We start from the raw sequence: 14,222 nt of genomic DNA on the forward strand, positions 1-14,222 counted from the left end.
TGCTTAAGAAAACCGAGAAGGGGTGAGAGGGTTTGGGAGGAAATTGGGGATTTTCGGAATGAGAAAGGGAGAAGGGGATTCGCGACTTTAATTGCAGTCGCGCTCGAGCGGTAGAAAATTACCGCTCGAGCGCCGAGCTCGCTGGAAAATATTTGCGAAATAAGTGTTCACGCTCGAGCGGTAGAAAAGTACCGCCCGAGCGCCGAGCTCTCTGGAAATTATTTGCGAAATAAGTGTTCACGCTCGAGCGGTAGAAAAGTACCGCCCGAGTGCCGAGCTCATTGGAAAATTATCCCCGCAGATTTTTTTTTTAAGTAAAATACTAAGAACAGAAATAAAAAATACGAATTAAATGCAAGATAAGGGAACGAGAAATAGTTCTAAATTTATAGTCGAGAACTGGACTGTCGGTCAGTTTCAGTTCGGATTGTCTTGGAACCGGGTGATTCCAAGTTGCGGCTCAATTGTGCCACCCACGTAGTGCTTCAGTCGCTGAGCATTGACAGTAAATGTCCCAGACTTTCCATCTTGCAATTCTACAGCCCCCGATGGGTATACTTTGGAAATCACGAATGGACCAGACCATCGCGACTTCAACTTTCCGGGAAATAGCCGCAACCGGGAGTTGTAGAGCAGGACGTTTTCACCTTCCTTGAATTCCCTATCAATGATTCACCTGTCCTAAGCCCTGTTTGTCTTTTCCTTGTACGATAGTGTGAGATCATATGCCAGATTCCAAAATCCCTCCAACTGGTCCAATTGAAGCATACGTCGTTCACCTACATCAGTAAAGTTAAAGTTCAGTGCTTTTGTTGCCCAGTATGCTCGATGTTCTAACTCTACAGGTAAATGACATGCTTTTCCAAACAGTAGTCTATACGGTGTAGTGCCTATAGGTGTTTTGAACGCAGTCCTATATGCCCAAAGAGCATCATCTAACCTTACAGACCAATCTTTTCGACTGACACCTACCACTTTTTCTAAAATCCGCTTGATTTCTCGGTTAGATACTTCCACTTGACCACTCATTTGGGGGTGATAGGGAGTAGATATTTTATGTGTGACACCATATTTGCTTAAAAGTTTTTCAAAGAGTTTGTTGCAAAAATGGGTGCCACCATCATTAATGATTGCTTGTGGTGTCCCAAATCTGTTAAAAATATTTTTCTTTAAAAATTTCAGGACTACTTGAGCATCATTGGTGGCATACGCTTCTGCCTCAACCCACTTAGACACATAGTCAACCGCCACCAAAATATATTTTTTTGTGAAAGAGCCGGGAAACGGTCCCATGAAGTCTATTCCCCACACATCGAAAACCTCACACTCAATAATATTATTCAAAGGCATTTCATGACGGTTAGATATATTACATGTCCGCTGGCATTTATCACAGGTAAGCACATAAGAACGAGCATCTTTAAAGAGGGTTGGCCAATAAAAGCCACATTCAAGTACCTTGGATGCTGTCTTTGTAAGGCCCGAGATTTGATTTCGGTGATTTGAGATTAATTATCGACAAATTAAGATAATTATGAAAGATCGTTCCGAGACTTGAATTGACTAGCAAAAGACTTGAGGAAGCATGGAATTTGTCGAAGAAGGCAGTAACCAAGAAGTCGGACGAGATTTGATTTCAGTGATTTGAGATTAATTATCGACAAATTAAGATAATTATGAAAAATCGTTCCGAGACTTGAATTGAGTAGCAAAAGACTTGAGGAAGCATGGAATTTGTCGAAGAAGGCATTAACCAAGAAGCCGGAACAGAACATTGAGCGCACAGGCGCGGCTGGAGGCGCGGACATGCGTGGAATAATGAGCTGAGCATTGTGCGAGACAGAACATCTCGCGCATATGTGCGAGACATGTCGCGCATATGCGCGAGAGGGTGAATTCCCGGAAGGCGAGTCCAGAGAGTTGGGCGCACATGCGCGGTGTGGAGGCGCGCATATGAGCGAGTATTGTATGCCGCGCGAGTTACTCAAACGCCGGGCAGGAAGCAAGGCGCATATGCGCGGGCCTTGGGCGCGCATATGCGCGACGCAAGCATTTTGCAAATCAGCCACGTTTCCTTGGCATGCCACTTGTTATGTATATATATATATCTATATATAATGTATTCTTCAGATTCTCAGCAAAAAGAACGAGAATTCCTTAGAAATCCTCCAAGTTCCATCGTAGTTTTAAATTGCGATTTAGCAAGATTCGCTTATTCGATTTTGCATCCAACTATAGTACCGTGATACTCTCGACGAGAGCTTCGACTGGACGTAAGTTTTATTGCATTTAGACATGGCTTGAAATTATGATATTGGGGAAATTGTGATTTGCTTATTATTATGTGTTCTGGATATACTGATTAGTATATAATTGAAGTCAGATCAAAGAACAGACTGTTTATGTGATTGTTATGATTTTCTGAAATGATATGACTGAGATTGTACAGATTTGAGATTATGATCTGTTATGATTGAGATTATGATTGTATTGATATCGATTATGAGTTGTGATAGTATATCTGTGATGTGGAGAATGACGGGATTACTGAGATTGTATTATTATGCCGTCGCAACATCAGTAGATGGATATTGATCAGATTCTGTATTGGTTGAGAATGTATCGTATGTCGTTGATATTAATCAGATTGGGTTTTGATTTGAGCATTCATCAGAACGTGTCTTGAATTGAGTTGTACAGTGACACAGTATATCCAGTATTGATTTGAGAATGTATATTGATATTGTGTCTATTCGATAATGTCATTGCCAGATTGAGTATGGACAGATTTGAAATTGAGACTTCGACTTCGTCAAACGAAGAAGACAAAGGTATAAATTTATGTTGATGCGGGATTGCACAACTCGAATCCGATTGACTTGAGTTTCCCAAAATCACATACTTTATTTTATTGCATTGATATTTGCAATTAAATGAGATTGATATCTTTGATTTATTGATTTATGTATTGAGTCATAAGCGGATACGCCTAATTGTAAATGAGTAATCTTGTGACAGTAGTGCCGGATAGTGATGGAATCGTCACTGGCACATTGCACATTGTCACAGGATAGGATATTGGTGAAAATGCCAAAGTCTGTGACGGATAGGTCAAGACACCGGATGTTTGGTCATATCGAAGTGGATAGAATTGGATTTTCTTCTATTACTGATGTTCGATATGGAAAGGGCCAAAGTTCGTGAATAAGAACATACCACCACCCCGATCAGGAGTGTAGGTGGGTGTATGTTCTTATTCTGATCGGGATCCCTAGATTAGGACGAGTCGAGTCAGAGTCTATGAGTCACTGAGGGTGATTCAGAGTTTGCGTTGATTCATGTGTCGGATTTGATACATGTTATATTCAGAGTTTATATTGATTCATGTTCTGATTTTGATACATGTTATGAATGTTTATTTCATGTTTTTATAACTGTTTATATGAAATGCACGTATACATGATTTATACTGGGAATGTAATTCTCACCGGAGTTATCCGGCTGTTGTCTTGTTTGTATGTGTGCTTGACAACAGGTGGGACAGGATCAGGATCAGGAAGAGGATGAGAGAGTATAGTTAGCGTGGAGATCCGGGCCCAGAAGCAGAGTAGGATTCAGCCCTTGATGTATAGATGCTGAACCTAGTTGAGATAGATATCTGTAGTACATATGTTGTACTTTTATATTGATATGTATATTAACTAGATTACATTACGTTTTCGCATTCATAATTTAAAAACAAAATTTTAGTCCCACTTTTCTTAATTGTTATTTGACGTTAATAATGATTAAGACATGGATTAGCGTCCGGGTCCCCATAGTCTTGGTTAGTCCAAAATGACCACCTACCTCCCAAAAATAATGTTTCGCGTCAAAAAAGAATTTCTTACGCTGATGAAACGATGGATTGGGTGGTGGTGTGCCTGTGACAAGAAAATTTGCATACCAAGGACAGTGTCTGACCTCAAATAGCTACTCATCAGGAAACCAATCATTTATAGCATGATCTACATAGTCATTACTAATCAGCTCCATCCTAGACAAGTGATCCGCTACAACATTCTCGACACCCTTCTTATCTTTTATTTCTAAATCAAATTCTTGCAACAATAAAATCCACCAAAGTAGGCGTGTCTTTGCATCTTTCTTAGCAAGTAAATACTTAAGTGCAGAGTGGTTGGTGTAAACAACGACTTTGGATAAAACAAGATATGAGTGAAATTTGTCAAGAGTGAATACTACTGCAAGTAATTCCTTTTCATTTGTCGCATAATTCAATTGAGCCTCATCAAGGGTCTTACTTGCGTAGTAAATTGTATGAAATACCTTGTTTTGACACTGGCCAAGCACCGCTCCCACCGCAGTATCACTTGCATCGCACATGACCTCGAATGGTAGATACCAATTGGAGCCACCAAGACAGGAGCCGTCACCAAGCGTTCCTTCAAATCTTCGTATGCCTGTAAACAGTGAGAATTAAAATCAAAGGACACATCTTTCATAAGTAAGGAAGATAGAGGTTTGGCAATTTTAGAAAAATCTTTGATAAAACGCCGATAAGAACCGGCGTGGCCTAGAAAACTTCTAACTCCCTTTATGGATGTCGGAGGTGGTAAGTTCTTGATAACTTCAACTCTTGCCTTATCCACCTCTATTCCATGCCCTGATATCTTGTGCCCCAATACTATGCCTTCTTGTACCATAAAATGGCACTTCTCCCAATTCAGTACCAAATTCGTCTCCTCGCATCTCATCAACACCATCTTCAAATTCTGCAAACAGTTATCAAAAGAAGGGCAAAAAATCGAGAAGTCGTCCATAAAAATTTCAAGGAAAGTTTCTATCATGTCATGAAATATAGCGGTCATGCATCGTTGAAAAGAGGCAGGGGCATTAAACAAACCAAAAGGCATTCGTCTAAAAGCAAAAGTGTGGGGACCCGGACACTAATTCATTTCCTTAATCGTTATTAATATTAAATACACAATTAAGTAATGTGGGACATAAATTTTTTTTTCCTTAAAATGTAATGCGGAAACGTAATGTACATAGAAATCTAAAAGTACAAGTCCTGTACTAAATACATTTACTAGGTTCAACGACATATCAGTGCTGAATCCTAATCTACTTCTGAGCCCGGATCTCCATGCTAACTAGTCCTGACTCGTTCTCTTCTTGATCCCGATCATGTCCCACCTGTTGTCATGCACACATACAAACAAGACAACAGCCGAATAACTCCGGTAAGAATTACATTCCCAGTATAAACCATGTATATATGCAATCATACAGACAATATAAAAGCATAAAACAGGCATTCATAACATGTATCAAAATCAGAAACATGAATCAAATATTCATCGCATGTATCGAAATCCAAAACATGAATCAATATCAATAATAAATCATATTCTAAAGATGTACCATAATCAGGAACATAATTCAATATCAAGTAATGAATCACTCTCAGTGATTCTCAGACTCAGACTCGACTCAGTCCTAGGGATCCCGATCTGAATAAGAACATACACCCACCTACACTCCCGATCGGGGTGGTGGTACGTTCTTATTCACGGACTTTGGCCCTTTCCATATCGAACATCAGTAATAGAAGTAACTCCAATTCTATCCACTTCGATATGACCAAACGTCCGATGTCCTGACCTATCCGTCAAAGACTATGGCACTTCCGCCATACACTATCCTGTGACAAAGTGCAATGGGCCAATGACGATTCCTCACTATCCGGCCCTTCTGTCACAAGACCAATCATCTAATACCTGCTATCTATAAATCAATAGAACAAGCATATCAATTCATTCATTAATTGCAAATATCAATGCAATAAAATAAAGTATGTGATTTAGGGAAACTCGAGTCAAACCTCACTCGAGTTGTGCAATCCCAACTCAACATTAATTTATACCTTTCTCTTCTCGGTCTGACGAAGACGAAGTCTCAAATTCAACTCTGTCCATACCCAATCTGGTAATGACAATCGAATAGGTACAATATCAATATACAACTCAATTCAATACCTGTTCTGATCAATACTTAAATCAAAACACAATCTGATCAATATCAACAATACAATGATACAATCTCAATCAATCGTGAATCTGAGCAATATCAATTTACTGATGTTTCGACGGCATAACAATACAATCTCGATAACCCCGTCAATATCAACATCACAGATATAATACCAGAACTCATAATCAATATCGGTACAACTCATAATCAATAACAATACAACCCTGATACCGAATCTTTATCAAATCAATTCCAAAAATCATAACAATTACATAAACAATCTGTTCTTCGATCTGACTTCAAATATACGATGTCTACTATATCAGAAACACCATGTATGATTCATATCCACTTCTGACAATACCATAATTTCCGATCATATCAAAACATAGTAAAACTTACGTCCGTATGAAGCCTGCGTCGATAGAAATACAGTACTGAAGTCGGATTGAAAATCAGACGGGCGGATCTTGGACAAATCAGAAATATATAAAATAAAAGGCGTTGTCTTCAATTCTTCCTCGACCTTTCCTCGGAATTCTCCGATGAAATACAGCTGTTACATATATATATCACGTTGCATGGTTAATGATACGTGGCTCATTTTCTTAACTTCCATTCGGCGCTCGAGCGGTAAGAAAGTACCGCTCGGGCGCGGAATTTTCTACCCAAATATTTCCTTCTCGCACATTGGCGCTCGGGCGGTTATAAATTACCGCTCGGGCGCCGCATCTTCTGCCCAAAACATATATTTGTCGAACCATGGCGCTCGGGCGGTCAAAAACTAAAGCTCGGGCGCCGATAATTCTGTTCAAAACTTGTGTAAGTCATATGCTTGGCCCAATCCGGTCTTGGACTGATCCGTCTATGATCACATCAATTCAAAATCAAGAATCTCAGCTTAACAGAATCAAAATCTTGGGCATTACAAAAAGTGCCATAAAGACAAGTGAAAGTGGTTTTCTCTTGGTCCTCAGGTGCAATCATGATTTGCTTATACCCCGAATACCCATCTAGAAAATAGTAAAACTCATGACCCGCTAACCTTTTAACATTTTATCAATGAAGGGCAGTGGAAAGTGATCTTTACGGGTAGCATCATTTAATTTCCTATAATCCATGCACACAAGCCATCCCGTAACTGTCCTAGTGGGTATCAATTCATTTTTTTCATTGGTGATCACAATAATCCCACCCTTTTTCGGCACACATTGAACAGGACTTGCCCATTCACTATCAGATATAAGATAGATGATACCTGCATCAAGGAGTTTGATAGTTTCTGCTTTTACTACCTCTTGCATCTTTGGATTTAATCTTCTCTGAGGTTGCACAAGGGGTGAGTACTTATCTTCCATCAAGATCTTGTGCATGCAAACTGATGGATTGATCCCTTTGATATCCACCACTTTCCATGCAAATGCACTTTTGTGTGCTTTTAAAACTTCCAGCAGTTTTTCCTCCATTACATCTGTCAAAGAAGAAGAAATAATGACAGGTAAAGTGTTAATCTCACCTAGGTATACGTATTTTAGGTGTGGAGGCAATGGTTTGAGCTCAAGCTTCGGTGGCTCCTCCAGGCTTGAATTCTGAGGGATCAAGTCTCTTCGATCTCCCAAGTCCTCTAATCTCATCTTTCTTGGCCTCTTCCATGGCTGGTTGGCATTAAAGTATGCCACTATTTAGGCTTTCTCTTCGTCCAAGTCATCTTCACTCAGTTTGGTAGTGAGAGTGGCTTACAAAGGATCTCCAGTAGCACCCTGCATATAGTTAGACACAAGAGCATCAAAAGCATCGATTCTATAACAACTATCAGAATGCAGTGTGTGCTTAAGTGCATTAAAAACATCAAACGTGATCACTTCCTCGCCCACTCTCAATCTCAACTTCCCTTCTTGAACATCAATCAGGGCCTTTCCAGTCGCAAGGAACGATCTCCCCAAAATCAAGGGCATCTCCATATCCTCCTCCATGTCGAGTACCACGAAATCAGCAGGAAAGATAAACTTATCCACTTTCACTAGCACATCCTCAATAACCCCCCGTGGATACTTGACAGATCTGTCTGCCAGCTGTAAAGACAACTTCGTTGGCTTAGGTTCCCCCAATCCAAGTTTCCTAAACACAGAAAAAGGCATCAGGTTAATACTTGCACAAAGATCACATAACGCTTTATGAAAAACAACATCACCAATCATGCAAGGAATAGAAAAACTCCCTGGATCCTTAAGTTTCGGTGGGATCTTGTTTTGCACCAAAGCAGAGCAATTTTCGGTTAGATTCACTGTCATGTGATCCTCCAATTTCCTCTTGTTTGCTAAGACGTATTTTAAAAATTTAGCGTAACTCGGCATTTGCATCAAATCATCGGCAAAAGGAATATTAATATGCAATTTTTTAAATATCTCAAGAAACTTAATTTTAGGTTGTGCAGTGGGTGTTGGTGTAGTGTTAGAAGACTTACCTTTAGATGTATCAGTATGCTCATCCAATGTTTGAGTTTTCTCTTTTTCTCTGGTCTCTAAAACTTTCTCACTCTTCAACTCGATGGCTTTCACTTGCTCATTTGCTCCAGGTTGGACTTTTCTTCTCTAGGAGGATCAGATCTATACATCGGTTGTTTTCCATATGGTTGTCCTCCATGTGGTCGATTCTGAGTGTTTTGGCCACCCCATGAGAAGTTCGGATGTTGCCTCCATCCAGGATTGTATGTATTCGAATATGGGTCATTCCTTGGACGGTTGTGGAGTCCTACTTGATTGACCGGTGCTTCGTTTTGCACATAAAATGGATTGTCATCTTGACATCCTTCACAAAATGCTCACCTCCACACTTTTCACAGAATATCTCTTGAAGACGCATAGCTGTGCCACCCATGTTCAAGCCATCTAGTTTCCTGTTCAACACATCAAGTTGTGCAGTAATGGCAGAAAAATTAGTTACCTGATGAACTCCTGCACTTTTCCGCTGGTTGTTCCTTTCAGATTGAGGATGATAACTGCTAGTAGCCATTTCCTCCAACAACTCATATCCTTCTTCCGCAGTTTTTCTCAACAAGTTTCCACAAGCAGTAACATCTATCATAGTACGGTTAGGAGTAAGCAAACCATAATAAAATGTTTGAACGACTAACCCAAGTGGTAATTCGTGATGTGGGCATCTTCTTAGTAGATCCTTGAAGCGTTCCCATGCCTCATATAAAGACTCCTGATTGAATTGAGCAAATGTGGTAATGTCTGCCCGCAGCTTCATGGTCTTAGATGGAGGAAAGTATTTAATGAGGAATGCTTTCGCCATGTCCTCCCATGTTGTGATCGAACCTACAGGCAAACAATTTAACCATTCTTTAGCTTTATCATGTAAGGAGAAAGGAAATAAACGTAACCTGACAGCATCATCAGAAAGTCCATTAAATTTAAAAGTATCGCAAATTTCGAGAAAATCTGCGATGTGCGTGTTTGGGTCATCTACTGCAGTTCCTCCAACTTGGACTGTATTCTGAATCATCTGAATTATAGCTGGCTTGATTTCAAAGTGGTTTGCTCGCACAATAGGCCTCACAATGCTGGGGCGTGCACCATCCAGAGACGGTTGGGCATACTCTAGCATCGGTATGCGGCGTGGCATCTCAATATGTCTCTCTTCATGGTGTTCCTCCACATGCTCGTGCTCGTGCCTCTCCATCAGTTCCTTCAGTCTCTGCTGTTGTCTTCTCCTGCGGAAAGTTCTTTCAATTTCAGGGTCAAACTGCTCAAGCTCCACATCAAGTGACTTTGGCATGCACTGGAAAAGATATCTAAAATAAAATATGGAGTGTTAGCTCAAGAGAAATAAAACAATGCTAAAGAAAATAACTAAAAATAAAATTGTGAATTTACAGTCCCCGGCAACGGCGCCAAAAACTTGATCGAGCAAAACTTGCACTGTGGAATCCTTAATAAAAATATAATTTTGTATGCTCAAATATTAATCGCAAGTGCACGATGTCAATTAATAGTATAATGTACGTGATTACGAGTATCGTTCCAATGAAGACTGTATTTGACAATTTTTATTTCAGTTATTCAATCTTTAGCAACGAAAATTGATTGATTGCTTAATAATGTTATACTTAAATAAATATTCATATAAACTAATTCAAGAATTGAATAATAAGAATTTATAGCTAGAGTGGTTGATTAAAATTCAATGAGAAATGGATTTGTTGGGAATATCGGTTCACCTACCCCTCGTTAATTAATTCATTCATTCGCTAGTGATTTATCCTTCCGAAAGGATTTTCTATTTCATTGAACACACTATCTCGAGATAAGCCGAACTAATTCTACTCATTGAAGTAATTAAATGTCTTTAAATATTTATCAAGAGTGAATTGCATGCCGATCTATGAAATCCCCTAATTTTCGACCCTTAGGACTATGACTATCGGCGCGTATCCAATTTCATATATCTATGCAAATTGTAGATCCACGGATTATACTGCTCGTTCCTATCACAAGCTATTCTCTCAAACTCACTCGCCATATAAAAACGTTATTAAAGTTAGCTACGCTCTAACAACACGATAAAACAATAGTATAGTCAAGACTAACACACTAATCGAAATATAAATTAATCAAATCAAAGATTGGAGTAGGATCCCCTTAAATCCCAACAAATATTTAACGTTTAGCTAATCGAATTCATCTTTAAAATTTAACAAAACAATGGTTGAATGAAAGAAACTAGATTAGAAATACTAGTCGTGATAAAAATGCGAGGAACGATGCCCGGAATTCTTCGCCTCTTCAAATCCAAGCGCAAAAGTCCTCCCCAAAGCTTGTGGCGGCTCTCCTCTCGCGTCTCTATCTGTCCCAATACGTCCAGAGATCCCTCCATATCATCCAACTCCCCAGAATAAGGTAAGGAATCAGCAAAGAACTTTTTCCAAAAATAGGTGGCGCTCGGGCGGTAGAAAATTACCGCTCGAGCGCCACACATTCTATATGTTTCTTGGAGAGTGCGGCTGTCGCGCTCGAGCTGTACAAAATTACCGCTCGAGCGCCGAGTCTTCTATAAACTTTCTTCTCGGAATTTTGCTGCGCGGATCACCTCTAGCGCCCGAGCGGTGAAATTCTACCGCTCAGGCGCCAGCCTTTCTGTATGTTTTTCTCCTCGGCATGCAACTTTTGCTATGATTTCAGTTTCTCGGTCATTTTCCTGCAAATTCATCACGCTAGTGAGACATGGTCCAATGCAAAAGCTTACTCTAAAACGAACAAAATGTAAAGGAAATGTACGCATGCGCAATGCAAACACACACAAAACTAATGCAATAAAACACGTAAAAACCATACCTATCAACATTCCAAATAAAAAATTGTTGCTAAACTTAAATTTCGAGTAACATTAATCCATAAAACCCCAAAATATACAATATCGATCTTCTTCTTAAATAATAAAACCTTCCTAGCATCAAACACATGCATAAACTATTTCCTTCCAAATTACAGTATAGTTGAGGCCTAAGATACTTGGACCTTCCTCATTGGAACGAATGTCACACTTTGACATATCCTCAATACTTAATTCATTGTAACGTATAAAACTTAATAAGTTTCTCACTGTTAATGATGGACTAACCCTAATAAATCAATTTCAATTATAATCCATAGATATCTAGAATCCTCATATAAAGGTATTAGATTTCTTACTCGAAAAAAAAATTCTTAATATTTGTCTATTGGTAACCTATGTTGAATACAACTAATTCCCTTTTGTTTTTATTTCACCCAATATCCCCGTATGAACACCTATTTCATATACTTGAAATTAAAACTTGCACAACCCAAGTAGTCTTAGATAACCTAATTGCAGTACCCATATCCACTTAATCCTGTTTCTTAATGACTTACAAAGATTCCTCAAGACAAGGTGTCTGATAAGGCCTCTTGCCCTGCCTATCGACCTCAATGTCCCTCTGGTCCTGCTCTGCAGCCAAAGCTCTCGACACAACAACTGCATAAGTAGTAAAACCAGCAGCTCTCACGTCACGGCGCAAGATCGGCCGCAACCCATCAATAAAATGCCTCAGTTTCTCTCGGGCATCAATCGCAATCAGGGGGTACAAAGGGACACCCCCTATCGAACTTTCTCATGAACTCAGCTACGCTGCTGTCTCCCTGATGCAACGCCATGAACTCTCTGGTCAGGTGGGAGCGTACTTCCTCAGTGAAGTTCTTGGAGTAGAAAACCTCCTTGAACCCATCCCAAGTCAATGTTCGTAAGTTCACTGACACTGATGCGCTCTCCCACCACAGTCTAGCGTCCTCTGTCAGTAGAAATGTGGCACACCTGACCCGATCAGCATCCTGCAGCTCTATAAACTCAAAGATCACCTCGATGGACTTAATCCATCCTTCTGCTATCATCGGATCAGTAGTCTCCGAGAACTCCTTTGGGTCCATCCTCTTGAACCTCTCATAAACTGCCTCTGGCCTGTGCCTCGCCCCTGTATCAATTCCAGCATTGTTCCTCGCAAACTGTGAGAAGAGCTGAGTCATACCTGCAAGCATATGTGCCTGCATATCTGGCGGTGGGCGAGGAGGAGTGACCATATCCTCATACCGAGCCTCTCCATTCTCACCACCTGACACACGGGGAAATATACGTCTAGGAGACATATTGTTCCAATATTTACCCAACACGTAAACCCAACATGCATGAACATAATATCTATATCATAAGATGCACGTAATTCGAGCTTAAAACATGTACATGCTAAAATCATTACTTGAAGCTTACTACATGAAAGAATTTAAAACGTTAAAACTTAGAGACTTGAGGTGTGACTTCGTGAGCTTCTCGCAACTGACAGTAGGCATAATCCTTTTACAAGAACACCACTCAGATACCAACTGTAACGTACCGTATTTTGAACTACTTGAAATTTGCGGAAAAATAAAAATTTTCTTAAATAAATAATAAACTTTTAAATTGCGATAAAAATAATCTGCTCGTCTAAAATATTTGAAATAAAACAACTACAATCAAAGTTTGCAAAAGCACTTGTTTAAACATCATAAAGTAATATCGTGAAAATCAGAGTATTTGATACGTGCATAAAAATTTCTTAAAACGTAAGCGATCCTCGGGTTTAGCCTCCGCGCAGTCCGAACCAACTCAATGATCCCCACCTCTCGTCTACTCGTACTCGTCCTCACCTGCATCGATCAAGTCTAGTGAGTCTAAAGACTCAACACGTTTAAACTGGGCATAACGAATAATACATAATAAAACCACATGTATTTTTAAAGTAGAACGTAAATACTTGAAACTTGAACTTACTAACATAAACAAAGACGTGCCATCATTATAAAACTTTACATAAACATACTTGCATCGTACATACTTGGACATACATAAATAAAATCATTTTGCGTAGAGATATGTTTCAAAGCAAGTGACCCGTAACATAAATGCGTTTGCTCATACTAAACCACAGTACTGGGCTGGCAGGGATGTCCACTACCACATAAATAAGATCTCCAAGTCATACTGTACAGGATGGATTGGTCCCTGGTCATACTTTACCGCTTTCCAATCCCGATCAAACCCGTTCATACTTTACAGGGGTGGAGCGGTCCTCGGCCACGTTCACCGACTTCCAAACCCGTTCGTAATTGGTCGCAAGACATTTAGCATACCTCAAAAACATAAAATATTTTTCTTTGCACATCGAACATACTTCAAAATGTCGAGGGCTTCATGAACACATCGAGAACGCATTTTAATAAAATCACAGTTTGAGCAGTCCCACGAAAACGATCATAACGCACTCATATCATATCCAAAAATTACGAATTTACTTTCTAATCAAAGGTATTGAAAAGTTCTACGTTTTATATTTTGGTTGAATTTCCAGAAAATCGACCAAAAAGTCGCAGTATTTAAAATAACATAAGGTGACGGATTATATGACACAGAAATTTCACAGCTTGAGCAATCCCACGAAAAAGATCATAACTCACTCGTTTTTTGTCCAAAAATTACAAATTTACTGTCAAATCAAGATATCAAAAAGTTTTAATTTTTTATATGTTGAAATTTTTTCCAGAAATCGACCGAAATTCCCAGTATTCGAAAAGACAGCAGACTCAGTTTTTGAGATCCATAATTTTGTTCCAAAATCATTTTAAACTATTTTGCTC

General features: G+C 39.4%; 1 protein-coding gene and 1 non-coding gene across 2 annotated transcripts; one reads left to right on the forward strand and one right to left on the reverse strand.

Annotated features, from left to right (window-relative positions):
* Positions 1-681: 681 nt before the first annotated feature.
* LOC140971649 (uncharacterized) lies at positions 682-7,667 on the reverse strand. The gene is made up of 4 exons (XM_073434014.1): positions 7,079-7,667; positions 4,650-4,772; positions 4,327-4,460; positions 682-1,380 (listed from the first exon to the last, which is right to left on the reverse strand). Exons 1-4 carry the CDS (start codon positions 7,665-7,667, stop codon positions 682-684), a joined length of 1,545 nt encoding a protein of 514 aa, XP_073290115.1.
* Positions 7,668-9,175: 1,508 nt separating this feature from the next.
* Positions 9,176-9,281, forward strand: LOC140991325 (small nucleolar RNA R71). The gene has a single exon (XR_012177839.1). It is a non-coding gene; the product is annotated as a small nucleolar RNA R71 (small nucleolar RNA).
* Positions 9,282-14,222: the final 4,941 nt, after the last annotated feature.

The sequence above is a fragment of the Primulina huaijiensis genome, chromosome 1 (genome assembly GCF_012295235.1).
Source record: "Primulina huaijiensis isolate GDHJ02 chromosome 1, ASM1229523v2, whole genome shotgun sequence".
NCBI lineage: Eukaryota > Viridiplantae > Streptophyta > Magnoliopsida > Lamiales > Gesneriaceae > Primulina > Primulina huaijiensis.

Coding starts and splice junctions, on each gene's coding strand:
- LOC140971649 (XM_073434014.1), bottom strand. CDS start 7,667: ATGAGATTAGAGGACTTGGGAGATCGAAGAGACTTGATCCCTCAGAAT. Junction 4,773..7,078: donor CATTGATAAAATGTTAAAAG/GTTAGCGGGTCA, acceptor AACTGTTTGCAG/AATTTGAAGATGGTGTTGAT. Junction 1,381..4,326: donor TTGGCCAGTGTCAAAACAAG/GTATTTCATACA, acceptor GATAAATGCCAG/CGGACATGTAATATATCTAA.